Below are 13,913 nucleotides of genomic sequence, written 5' to 3' on the forward strand. Positions count from 1 at the left end.
GGACCAATGTCTCTGAGGAATATTTCAAGCACCTTGTTGAATCTATGCCACAAAGAATTAAGGCAGATCTGAAGGCAAAAGGGGGGTCCAACCCGGTACTAGCAAGGTGTACCTAATAAAGTGGCCAGTGAGTGTACATTAGTTCTGCAAATTGTGTGCCTGAAAAGGGAGCAATGGGGAACTGTTGCATTGTCAGAGAGCAGAGCCGGGCATAAAAAGTGGCCGCTTTTCCCCGCGTAGCCCCCGTTTTCCACTCCACGCTCAGATGAGCAGTGACTGAGCGTGCGGCGCATTTTTCATTTGCATAAGCGACAGCAGCGCAGCTCGTGGATGAGGCCATCCCCAGGCGCGCTGCAGCTGGCTGCATGCTGTCTCAGATCCAGCCTGTGTGGGCGTAGCGTTTCGGGCTACAATTGTAGCTGTCACTGGTACAAATTCCCGGTCTGCACCCTAGTTTAAAAGGGTCACGCAGAAGGTAATGCCCTACATTTGTCTTTAAGGTCCCTAAACGTAGGACAGTGCTTTGTGACAGCTCCCTGTTTATGGATCGTTAAGTGTGCGGGTACTGTCCTACCTGAGGATCAGGTGCACCAGCTTTGAGATCACTAACCATCATTGTGCAATCTGTGTTTGTGATAACCCCAAAAGTGCAGTGTAGTTGTAGTCACGACTGCTCCAGGAAGGAATCCAGGAGCTGCACTGTGAAAGTAGAGCTTCCCTTCATGTACGGCTGCTATTTTTTAATTCGAACATTGACAACCTGCAGCTCCGCATCCGGTAGCAGGCACTGCCCAGGCACCGACCAGCACCAGCCACAGCCACATCTATGGTGACGTTCACTGGGCATACAGTATGTGGTGTGCTGGGTAGAGTGAGGGAACACTGGCAAATAGACCGGAGGCGATCCCCACTGTGACTGATAAACCGCCTCCTCACATCCTTTTAACTCTATACCTGAGCTTTGCTCATATTAATGATTCATAGTTGTGCCCAGAAGGTTGACAAACCATCTGTGCAACCATAATATATGTAATGCAGCAATAACAATAACATAATTATCTATAATAATAATTACAATAATAATAATACCACCCATACCATAATAATAACTATTATTGTTGTTATTTTTGTGCATTAACTTTGCATTTGTTAGATTATTTTACTACAGATATTTGTGTTATTTCTGCATTTTCTAGGTTTTTAAAACATGTCTACCCAGACAACAGAATAAGATCGAAGGAACCATCGTATATCTCGTTTAATTTCTGATTACTGAAGCAACACACCAATAATTGCTGCTTGGTTTTCCACATGGTGTTTTGTAAACATTATTTATTCCCGCTATACGTCCGCCGAACCAGTAAGGCAGTTGACGGGAAATGGAGGAATTCTCCAGGGTGCTGAAACTACTCTCGGCGCGGCATCTGCAAGTGGAGGATCTATCTGTATATGACGGGTTAGGTTGAACCGGGGGATTTGTGGAGTTGGGGGGGGGGATGCCGTGCGGCCACACCCGCCACAGCTTATTGGGCAGTGTAAAGCGGAACGTCACACGAAGACCAACAGGAACGTGCTAAATTATAGATGAAAGGGTGGCTGAAATGCAGATTTGATACCAAACAAGCCCTGTTCCCTTGCTATACGCACAGCACTGAGCTGACATAACGGTACAACTTCACTCCGGCTTCGATCCCTGCTGAGATGTGTCCCGAAATCCGTCTATTCAAGTGAATTCGTAAACATAGGCATCCCGTTCGCAAAATTAACTTGCATTACCACTCTTGACACAAACCGCGGCACGATGCTGGGACCTGCCAAGGATGGGACGTCGCTCGTGCTTTTAGTACTCCACGCGCTTGTTGTTTTAGCGCGAGCCGCAGACGAAGGGATTATTACGGAGCATTTCTTGGTTCAGTTGCAGGGGGGGTCAGAAGATGAAGCCCACCAACTTGCCGCGGAACACGGGTTCGACGGTGCACGAAAGGTAGGCACAGTACTAGCAGCAACTCGAACAAATCAAATGAGTAAACTGACATGTTGTTATTTGCAATGACAACGTTGCGGATGCTCCGTTTTGCGCGGACTGATTCTCACAGGGCAAGTACTTTATAAAGATGCATTTGGTCTAAAAATAACTAATTTTATTAGCTTTAATAATACAGTTAATATACTACAAATCCCTACTATTATCCAAAATTCAAACATACGGTACATAAATACTTGCAATATTTGTTACATTTTAAATTTGGTCCCCCTCATATGAACAATATGTACTCTTGTCTGCTTTTGTAGATCCTGTTCTATTTGCGTTTACCGTTTTTACGTGGAACTTATATTACACCAGAGTAACCTGCTCTGTGTCAATAAATCATCATTGGCAATTTATGAATTATTTAATAAATTTGTCCAGGTTGGAAATATATATTAAGGTTTCCTAAGGCTTTTATCAATGACGTCATTGCCAATTTTGAAAAGCATTATCAATAAATATATTAATATGGAGTAATTCTGACTTAGACACAAACCCAGTACTCATGTTGAGAAGTAAAGTGATATTGGTTTAATTAGGCTGGCATAGTCGCCCACATTACCGCAGGCTGTACAGTGTTCCTGTCCAAAAAAAAAAGGCTTCTAACGAAACGTATCTGCAAGTTAGGCTCGTGACCGAATTGTCCTGCAAACAAGAGGGGTCGCGCAGTATCTGTCCTGTGGAGAAAAGCAACCGTCTGTTCAAAGAAGGTGATAGGAATCCCAGGGGAAAGTTACAGTGCAAGGGAGCTCAAAGCATCTGCCATGCAGGAAGAAACAGAAATACCTTTAATATACAGTAATAATAAAAGTAATAATAATAATAATAACAACAACAATTATACTTTTTACTGCTTTAGTTGTTGATGTTGTTATTATTGGCATTATTATGTAATGCTTTTTGTTGAGGTGCATATTATAAATAACGTTTGGTTTGTTTTTCAACTAACCAGCTAATAAACACCGTCTAACAGTACGTAGGGTGTTGCGACCTTTTGTGATAATGCCCACATTTCATGGGTTTCCTTAATTCCCTCTTTGAAGCTCAGGTCGACAATCTGGAAGGGGGATCGTTTCCTATCGCTGCAATTTATAAAAACAATTCTGTTGCTTACTCCGTCGTCCTGGCGGAAGAGTCAACATTGTGATTAAACGTGTTTGCTATGCACATGAGCTAGTCTAAGGCTACTGGCGAAGCCAATGATTTAGTATAAATTTAAAAAATGGTAGATAAAATGCATTTATCTAACAGCTCAGGCATGACGAAATGTGCGTGAAACACTATTCCTCTACCTGCCCCTAACCCATGAAGACCTATTAGTCAGTGGATGTGGAAACAATCTGTTTGACAAACCTGAACTGTTAGATGTCAAAACATTTGTAATGGATGCAATGAATTGTTTCATCCACTGAAGTGTAACGGTCTAAACGGAGAGTTTCAAACGGTGATTACAGATGGAGCTTGAGCTAGTCTGGTTGCCCTCATTCTCTACAGCTGGTGCAAAATTCAGAATCTTCCAGCCGTTTTCCTTTCTTGTTCGTTGCCTGCTAATACCCGCTAAATGCATAGCTTTCTGTCATTTCATGTTTGCCTCTCTCAAAATGTTTTTTCTAGACTTCCACTATAACTAGTGCACATCCTTCCACTCTTTCACCTACCAAAGCGAAAAGCCCCATCCTTGCACGATTTACTGTCCCAGTGTTTCAACCTATTGAAGAACCTATTTCTTAAAATAATTTAGGAGACTATAGTGAGGAGGCTTCATAAACTGGAAAGAGAGGCGGAGATACGGTGGAGGTGGGATGTCTTGAACAACTGACAGGAAATCCAAAATGTTTTCTGGAATTGTGTGCATTCAGAATATAATGGTGGAATAGATCATTTAACTGATAGTTTTTTAGTCTCAGAAGCTCCTGTTTTGCATTATGTTGGCACCTTAATTTTTAAAATAACCAAGCACCATATCGACCCTTTCCTTCCTGTGTCATATTTCAGTTATAACTGATGTAAAGCATCCAGTAGCTAAGGGCCCCAGATGAATAATCTAATGGCATCACAATGAAATTATAATATGTCACCGCTTCTTGTAAATGGGCCATACATTTGCATCAACGTGACATGAGATTTTTGCATTTTATACTATGAATCGAGACCCTGCACCCCTTTCTGCAGCAAGGTGAGGAGATGTTTGATCTGCGTAAAAAAGCCCTGTGATTTATTCTTGCTGACTATGAATTGCTGCGCTGCCTCTGTGCCACGTTAGTGTAAGACGCCGTTAACATGTCCCACGCGCTGTCCTTGTCACAGGTGTCCTTTGGTGAGGGACTGTACCACTTCTATCCACGGGACACAGCCCAGGTCAGGAGACGACGTAGCCTCCGGCTCCAGCATCAGTTGGAGAAGGACCACAGGGTAAGCCTCTACGCTCACACTTCGGTTTCCATAGAAACGGACTGATATGTAGTCAGGGGGAAGACAATGGCTAATTTGAGACGTCTCTGTCTTCACCACTTTTGGAAGCACATGATAAATTAAGGTTAAAATGTGTGAGTTTGTTGTGGCAAGTCTGTATGTTTGACATGGCTGTTTAAATTCTGGCTTTTTATTATTACGTTTTCTTAAACTGTCGAAGGTTTTGTTGCTTTGAGTGATTTGAAAATGTTCTATTGTTCTTTATTATTTAAAAAAAATAAACTCCAGGAGGACATGAATATGTGTGTAGTTTCTGCTGCGGAATTCAGTGTGTTTTCCTTTAAGAAATGTTTTAAGGAATGGGTTCTCGGGATGAATACACTCAACCCATAGTTCAATATTTATTAAATTTGCCATTGAATTTTGATATTAGAGTCAACAAGCATACTCGGGCAGATGGGAAATCACATTGCGATTATTGGCATAAATAATCTTTATTTGTTCAAATCTGTGCTCACAATGAAATCAAATTATTTATAAGCCCGTTTTCACTATTTCTCAAATGGATGTTTCTTAAGTTTTATTTTCACAGAAAGAACACACAATAAAAATTGCAATACAATTCACTTCATCTAATACCAGCAGGTCTGTGTCAATTATAAAAAACTATCGCCATCAGTACCAGTAACCTACAGAGCTAAAGAATTTTATTGTCTATCAGTGGATATCACATTCACATATGAATTGTAACTTTTGACACGTTGTTGAAAATTTTGATTTTATTCCCTCGCGCTATTAAAAGAGAGAAGTCTGTTTGTTTATATGGGCATAATGGAAGCATCCAGCATCCATCTCCTTTCGACCAGCTAGGCCCTTTGAGAGCTGGATCGAGTACAGGCAGAAGCACTTGTGCTGCAAGCCTCCTGCAGCCCAAGTTCGCCACTAGCATGGCGTTAATGAAAATAAATGTAATCCACTTTTCAGTGCTAATATGTTTAATGGATATAAAGCAAAATAAACAAGAGGGGGTCTGGCAGAGGAAAGTGTCGGCTGCCCGTGTTTAATGAATAATCTGATATGGCCATATGTACCTTGGCAGTTATTGATCTGACACGGCCTCTCCCTGACCTGCCACACGAGTCGAATGGAGTGCAGCTCTCTGCCTTGTTTTTATCACGCTTTCGTTGTTATGGTTTTGGTTGCAGTGAATTTGATACGTGTCGCGCATTGAAGAGTCTATTTTTAAGATTTATGCAGGAGATTTATGCAGGGGAGTCCATTTAGATGAAGAAAAACGTTCATTTGTCTGGATGTGCTTTGTAAAAATTATTCACTTAGTTTTGTTTAGGTGTTTGGCTATTTAAAAAGCTGCCTTCATACATATATATATATGTTTATGGTTATCATCCATCCATCCATGCCCATGGGAGTTTTACTTACACAAAAATGGCAGAAGGAAAAATGATTGGTTCAGAGAGATAACCAATCAGATTGTACAGGAGGTGGTTCCAAGCAACTAGAGGAGATGGGACCAACCAATCAGATGTCTTGGTCTTGCCTCCTCTAGTTGCTGGGACCCTCCTCCTCCTTCCTCTGAACCAATCATTTTTCCTTTTGCTCTCAGAACATTTTTCTGTAAGTAAAACTCCAATGAGCTCCATCGATCCATCCAGTACAAGGATGGGGGAAGGGAAGCAGTCTATTCCAGACAGTTTGGAGCACAGGGCAGGGGGGGCCACCCTGGATTGGGTGCCAGTACATCTAAGGGCACACACACATACACACACACACACACACACACAATCACATATTGTTATTATCACAGTTTATTATGTATGTAAACAGAGCAGCATACCTAATTAAACTTCTCATTATATGTGAGTGAAATAATCCAGCACTCGCTAGTCCGTCACACAGTGTGCTGTTACTTCTGCTACCTGATTGCCAGGAGTGAGCTTTTACCAGTCAGGTTAAGAAGAAGTAAGAAATGGTTTTTGTCCTTCAGCACCCCATTTCCAAAACAGCATTTAGTGGAGTTACAGAGAGTATTGATTAAATTCCCATTTACTTCCACTGCTGAGTAATATTCATACGGAGAGGCCTGCTTTGTTTATCTAGAGCTGCTTGCACTTGTTTGCTCTTATCTCCACATAGACATGATCTGTCTTCTCTGTCCTTTCAGCTGTTGAATGAAACATCCATTAGCTTCAAAGGGTAACAGAGATCTTTAACATGGACGCAGGAATGCCACAGAGACGGAATCAGGGTTGTTACAGACCCAGCGGCTGCGCAGTGCCTTCAGATTTACTCGGAAATGTTTGTGACTATCCGGAGTTACTGAATCCCGTGGGACGAGCTAAAATGAGCTCCATGACGGGTCCCCAGTTATAGGTCATGGATGTTTCTGGTGGGACTGTGGGAGCAGTGAAGTCAGGCCCAGTGTTGCTACCGTTTGAAATGTTTTCGATATATAGTTGCGACAGTAATGAAAACTATTTTTCATGTGTCTTTATTTGGGCTTGTGAGCTTCCTTTTTATGGTTCAGGGATAATTTGAGCCTCTTTTATTTTGGCATCACGGAACAACAAAAGCAATAAGGTCTTTGCAGAAACAGGGGAGAGTACTGCACTTTTCAGTAGCATCATCATCATCATCATCATCATCTACCGCTCCCAAGAGAAAACTCTGTCGGGTCGCGATGATTTTCTTGCCTTTTGAACTGGCTGACACCACAGGCTGCTGTAAATAATCCAAACATTCGGGCGTAGAGAAAGAAGGAGGTTTGGGGGGGGTGTTTGTGGGGTTTTTTCGCCCCCATTGTATAGTCACCAACTCGTATTGTTGGCCTTGAGTGAGGTGTGCTTAATCGGTGATCTCTATCAAGTGTAAATCAAATGTGTTTTGTAACCCAGGTCTTTCTGTGTTTATTCCGGCTTACCTCAAAGACACACATCCAGAATGAATCATCTCTGATTGTAATGATAAACTCAGTTTTGGGAGGGGTACGTTGTTGCCCCATATAGATGCTCTGACAGAGAGAAAACCTGACCTTTCACTTATGTTCTTTTAAGCCAAAAAGCTTGAAAGACTCAAGTGACAGATTTAATTTTTGTTTTTTAAGTTCACTCTTACGTACATTTATTTCATGGTTGATTAGACTCTATTCTCTCTATCCGAACACATGGCTATATGTTTCGGGGGGGCAGGATGGGTGTTCCACCAACTGACTGTCCTCCAAGCCTATAGCTAGCCTTGCATAGCGGAATAAGTACAGTGCTATGTGGTGATTAGCACCAGTTAGCATAAGGAGCATTTTGCTCTTCACCAGAACTTTGAGGGTAACCATCTGACCATAGGTGGCGCTGTAGGCGACAGGTGCCATGACCGTGCAGAAGTTTGAGAATCCAAGACCAAGAATGCCATTTAGCTAGAAGAGGACATGGACATGTTTTGCCTGCAATGGTAGCTCAGCTTTCTGTATCGGTTCTAAACCCCGTTTCAGTAAATGTGTGCCGTCCAATAGGACGAATCCATCACTCAACAACAGCTGATGTGCATTTACCGTGACACTCACACACCAGTCGAGGGAGACTCCATTTCATGGTGTCAGACGAGCCACGCAGAACGTCATGCTTCCAGACTCATATCTCTTGAACACTGACACTTAGTTGGTTGTGTAGATTTACTTTTATTAGGCACAAGTCCTGACTAGGATTACATGGATGGAGTTAGGATGATTTGAGAACATCCTATTTACAAAGTCAGCACAAAACAGTTTTTTTGATTGCACGTTGTGTCATTGTCACCAAGACCGCATGCTACTGGTTGGTTACATGCTACTGCTGCACCTACTATATTTCCCTGTATTTGTGTACCCTCTGCAGAGTTGGTTTGTTACCTTAGCTGCTTGTCTGCCATCCTTGATGTTAAGTCTCGGCTACTATTATGCCAGTGTAGCTTTCCGGTCTTGTACGATGCAGAGCCCTGGCTCTCAGCTGGAACACATCTAGATACTTAGACAGATGTGGTTTTAAAATAACTATTTACAGATGGCCAGATGCCTCTCGGAGAATGTTAGGAAACTGTTGGCTTTATTATGATCAATTTTGTTAGCAATTTTCTTATCCAGGCTGGTTTGATGATAGCATAAAAGCAAGATTCACGTTACTTACACTTAATAGAGCTGCTACAGCTGGAGTCGGCACAACAGTAATACATATCAAGTAACGACATGCTAACAGGCATCCAGTGAGTGCTGTAGAATTATCCCACCATGCGATTGACTTGTCAAAGTGAGTAACATTATATCAATCCGTGACTGAACTGCTCCTCCCACGTGGGCTTTATGAGGAATCCAGGAGAGAGTGGTGGAACCAATTTTTATCCCAGACAGGATATCTTGTAGCTGTCATGCTAATGCTAGTTTTCTGACCATTTATTCAGTCTCATTTAAGAATGGAAGGAATTTCAGCGATACTCTTAACTAGCTCAGGAAATGTCCTTCGGAAGCCTGTGGTTTGTGGAACAAGTAAATCTGCCGCCTTTTAGAAGTTGAACTCTTGGAATAAATGGCCTTTGACTATAAGTGTGATCAAGATATTTTTGGGTGCGTTGTCACAATTTCTGTTCGACATGGTTGAGGTTGGCTTTGGCCTTGGATACACTGACATTTTGTGTTGGTCTTCTAAAGCTTCCATGGCACTGAGGCACAGGGCCAGACGCTCTCAGGCATCCAGGATGGTGGTTCATGATGGATAGCCTGGGGAGAGCTCTGCGACAGGCAGTCATGCTCCCCGGTACCTCTCCACCTGTTTGACACCGAAGATTAAGGTCAACCGTATCTCAGAAATTAGTGTCGATTGAATAATGGCCCATATGGAAAATAGTCGTGTGCACTCATCGGACGTGTCTTTGAACTGATGATACTCTTTACTACCTGTATGTTCTTAGACTGAATTAGGAGTAATATGATACGTATAACCGTAATGAAAAAGTCAGGTGACTAAGCTTTTGAAGGTTGATAAAAAGTTACAGGTTTTTATCACATTGTGGGGAAATCTGGTCCCCACAATGTAATAATCACAAAAAAAAAACATGGTTATAATTTTTTATCGGCCTTCAAAACAACACAATTGAACTTGTTTTTGTTCTGCAGTAATTACATTTAGGAAGAATTTATACATTTATGGTATCTATACCTCACAAGAAAGCATTGGATTGTACCTCCGATGGCCTTGAATTCTAAATTCAAATCTTCTGCATCTGCTGTATTTTAATACTAAATCTTAGGTATCCAAAATGACGTCCTCTTTATTTTATTAGTCAAGGTTTGTGAATCTTTAGACTAAATGATAAATCTTGTCCACAGAAGCCAGGTTTAAATGAGGCTCCTGTGTAGTTCCTAAATGTTGGGTGAAGGTGAGGAGCAGACTCCTTGGTGGAGAAAGAGGAGGTACCCAGGAACATGTGAGGGAGCAGCTGCCAAGCCGTGTGAAAGCACAGCTGGGGCCTGGTGGAGGAATTGCTGAGGCATTGGGAAGGGCGTGTGATTTATGCACGGCCATCAGCAGAACAGCGGCAGGGGAAGATGGATTACATGGGAAGCGAGTTGTTCTTGCCGTGAGATGTTTGGAATAGTATACGTTTCCATATTTTCGAAAGAGAGCAAATCTCCAGCAGACCTTGTGAATTGGATCAAAAAGCTGGTTCACTGGCTGATGCTCTGCATCATTGAATTGCAAAGTCCCTGGATTTGTCAAAATTATCAATAAAATATGACAGACAATGCGGGGGGTTCACAAGGTTTATTCTGTACAAGCTTTGTATATAAAGTGATTTTTCTTGATGTTTTTAGAATATTTTATTTTTCCATGTTGGCTGACTGTTATTTCCTTTTTCTGGTGTCCTCCTCCAGGTGATGCAAGTGTTTCCGCAGGAGGGATTTGGCCGGACGAAGCGAGGCTACAGAGACATCAATAACATCGATGTCAACATAAACGACCCCTTGTTCACAAAGCAGTGGTATCTGGTAAGTTTTTGATTTTAATTTCAGGCCATTGTTGTTGTGGGTATAATTATAATAATTGTAATTCATTTTAATTCGTTTTTATTTGATGTGCCGCTTTAATAGTCTGTGCCACAAAGGTCACCCTCTTTTTTTGTTTTAAAACATTTTCTCGTGCACCTTGCTGTGTAGTCGATCACAACTTTTTATTTACAAGACATGCTTTTATTTAACTTGTCATTCTAAGTGCGCCCCCCACTGGACTGACAAGGCGAACATTTGTAATGGTGACATTTGTGTTTTGGGCCCTTGGGGCTGATTTGCACCCGCCCCCACATGACGCCCCCATATTGTGTGACTGATTAGATAAACACGGGCCAGGCGGACGGCACCCCGGGACTGGATCTCAACGTGGCGGAAGCCTGGCAGCTGGGATACACCGGGAAAGGAGTCACCATCGCCATCATGGACGACGGTGGGCGGCCTGTTCGTGCTGCAGATGCTATGAGCTTGAGATGCGCGTGTTGCTGCGAGGGCTGCGGCTGCGCTCGCATTGTGTTTAAACAATGGGCTTAGAATAATGCACCGTGCGACTAAACAGAGCCTTGTTCTTGCAAAATCAACAAGAGAGTTAACATGTATTAGTGCATTAATTAATACAGGCTTTAATATTTATTGGGTTAATAACAAATAGGAAAAATACATGATTTTCATAAACTAGCATGATCGTTTATTCAGGATTAACAGAAATCCTGAAACATAACTAATTAATTATGAATGACAAAATGTGAATGTCTTTGTATAGTATACAGGACAGAAGTGCAATATACAGGCAATAACAATAGCAGATGCCTCTGTGTGTCCCCCCCCCCCCCCCCCCCACAGGTATTGACTACTTGCACCCGGATCTTGCCTTGAATTATGTAAGTAAGCCGTATGGCCTGTTTTGGAAGCTTGCATTCCGTCCTTCGTTTTGCCGTCATACCTTGGGAACCAACGCACTCATGTGTTCACGGGCGGTTATGGGGTCCGGCGGCCGCCCAGCTGCCAGCTTTTGCTGTGTTCTGAGCTTCTGGCTGCGGCCCAGCTGGGCTTGTCGGGAGGAATCACTCACATGACTGCGGCTCCCAGCTCGAAATTCCGAAGATGAGACGAGAGACTCCGCCAAGCATGCCGGTGATTAAGGCGCTCAGCCGGCCGGCCTGTAGGCGCCAAACGAGGCCCTTGATCTCGGACGATGATGCGAAAATACGAGGGTTCGCGTCAAACGGACATTGTAGCATCTAAAAAAAACCACAAACAAGCTGCGTGCATGTGCATTTTTTGCTTTTGTGCCCAAACAGAGATGCTGCCCATGCTTTGCATGGAGACACAGCTCACAGCCTGAGATCTGATGAGGGAACGAGATCCCCTGCTGCGATGGGAGTGGGATGTGCCTTGGCAGAGGCGCAAAGAGGCCTCGCCGAATTTGTCTGAGTGGACTTTTCGAGCCAGGAGATGTTACAGCAGAGAAGGGAGAGGAAGGCAGAGGAGAGAGCCTCGAACCAGAGCACAGCCTGAGATCAGCACTCGTTTCCCCCAGAACACTCCGACATGCCTTTTAATCTCGAAAAATAACTAGGGAGGGTGCCCTTCATGTGTCCTTCAGCCGCTGAGGGTTTCAGATGTGACACAAGGCAGCATGAGATGAAAACGGAGACAAAAATAACTTTAGCTAGGCTCACATTTCTGCCGCAACAAAACAAAGCATTGCAGGGAGGATTCAATAGGGTGTCTTTTCTCGATGGTGCATTATTCCGATATTTTAATGGTGCTCTTGCGTTGACATGTCGCCACGTGTTTGAGCGTCGTACTGTATGCATATGTCTGTGTATCCTGGGTCGCTTCAGACTAAACAGTCACCAAGCATTTACGAGACACACTTAAAGGCTGTCACCCAAGAGCTGTTCTCTGTGAGAATTAGAGAAAATTCGATGAGAAGCAGCATGAGAAAAGAAGAAATGTCCCTCAGTTATTAACTGATTAGCGGCTATTTTGTTACTGATTTTGCTTGAGTCAGTGGGGAGGGGGCAGGAGACTGATGGATGCCGGCCAGGGGCTGTGTATCATGGCGAATGCTGGCAAGGCAGCACAACCTGCCACCACATGCCTCCGAAACAGTGTCTTTATACTGGGGGAGGAAACAGGAGTCCCGTTCTCCATCATGTTACCGTGGCAACCCACCGACGTCACTTCACCACGGGGCTCGTGTCTTATGCAGACTCATGAAAATATAATGCGATGCTGGAGAAGATTGTAGCATCCCCCCCACCCCCACCACCAATAAATAATGCATCTCTTCCTGAGGCAGACCTGATGACCTGATGTGAGAAGTTCCTTTGTTTGACTGAAAACTAGGCCCCAAAACATCTGGATGAAGGCTTTTTTATGGAATATCTGAATTTGTTCAGAATAACATGAAAAGATTTTGTGACCTGGGGCTCATTAAACTTATCAAACAGCATGCAGTATAAAGGCAAGTATGGTTTGAAAGAGAATATTACACATCTTAGGACTCATTATTTACTCATACGTTACACAGAGTGTGAGGGTAATTCAGTTAATTAATTGAACAAATAATTTTTTTTTCTTACATTTTACATTGTATTCATTAATTTTTAATGTTGTGATTTGTTTTGTCTTTAAGAATGAGCCCGCTCACGATAAACAGTTTTCTCCTATATTCTTGGCACGGTTCACCATTAAAATCCGTAACTGAATTTGCTAATTGCTATTCGTCGTTCCTGTTCTGATGTCCACTTGCTCGCTGCACTGCAGTTACAGACTCCTTGGTTTTCATATTTTTTAATTAATAAAAGAATTAGAGGTGTGGTTGGGGGAGGGAGGGTCTTTGTCTGAGGCTCGGATGGCAGCTCAGACACGGAGAAAACCTTGCAGGCAATTTTCCAGACGAAGCCCGCAGCCCGCTCGACATTTCCTTAGATGTACCCCTTTTCAAAATGTCAGATTTGCCTGCGACGTTTCTGTGAAGTGGCTGTATCCCTGCGGTCGACAGGCCCTCTTTGTACGGCGCCTCTTGTACCCACACCTGGCACTCCTGAAAGGTGGCTCTGTGGCTCTGCTGTCCCCGTGGACAGTGCCTGGTATTTTTAGTCGGCCTGCCAGCAAAGCGTCTCCCCCCCACCTTATCTGGGGTATTTCCAGGATATCGTGAAATGAACCGGACACCTGCGAGGAGAGAACCACAGTCCTCACACACCTGATCTGTGGAACCTGTTTGCCAGGCAAATAGAACTGAGAGGACCTTGATTTATGCATGAATCCGTGAACAGGGTCAATTCCAAAGAGGATCTTAGTGTAAATTCCAGTTCTGCATGAATCCGTAAACAGGATCAATTCCAAACAGGATCTTAGCGTAAATTCCAGTGTGGAATTTACTTTTCTGGGTTCAAAATATAGTGAGTTTTG

At 43.2% G+C, this 13,913-nt stretch overlaps 1 protein-coding gene across 1 annotated transcript in view; it reads left to right on the plus strand.

Moving 5' to 3' along the window:
* Positions 1-1,545: 1,545 nt before the first annotated feature.
* Positions 1,546-13,913, plus strand: part of pcsk2 (proprotein convertase subtilisin/kexin type 2) — a 30,155-nt gene continuing 17,787 nt past the window's right edge. The window contains exons 1-5 of the mRNA XM_023842015.2: positions 1,546-1,984; positions 4,337-4,441; positions 10,356-10,469; positions 10,812-10,920; positions 11,331-11,368. Of these exons, the coding sequence (XP_023697783.1) occupies positions 1,802-1,984; positions 4,337-4,441; positions 10,356-10,469; positions 10,812-10,920; positions 11,331-11,368 (549 nt within the window). The 5' untranslated portion in view covers positions 1,546-1,801. The remainder of the gene's footprint in view (positions 1,985-4,336; positions 4,442-10,355; positions 10,470-10,811; positions 10,921-11,330; positions 11,369-13,913) is intronic.

Source organism: Paramormyrops kingsleyae, chromosome 3 (genome assembly GCF_048594095.1).
Source record: "Paramormyrops kingsleyae isolate MSU_618 chromosome 3, PKINGS_0.4, whole genome shotgun sequence".
Lineage (NCBI taxonomy): Eukaryota > Metazoa > Chordata > Actinopteri > Osteoglossiformes > Mormyridae > Paramormyrops > Paramormyrops kingsleyae.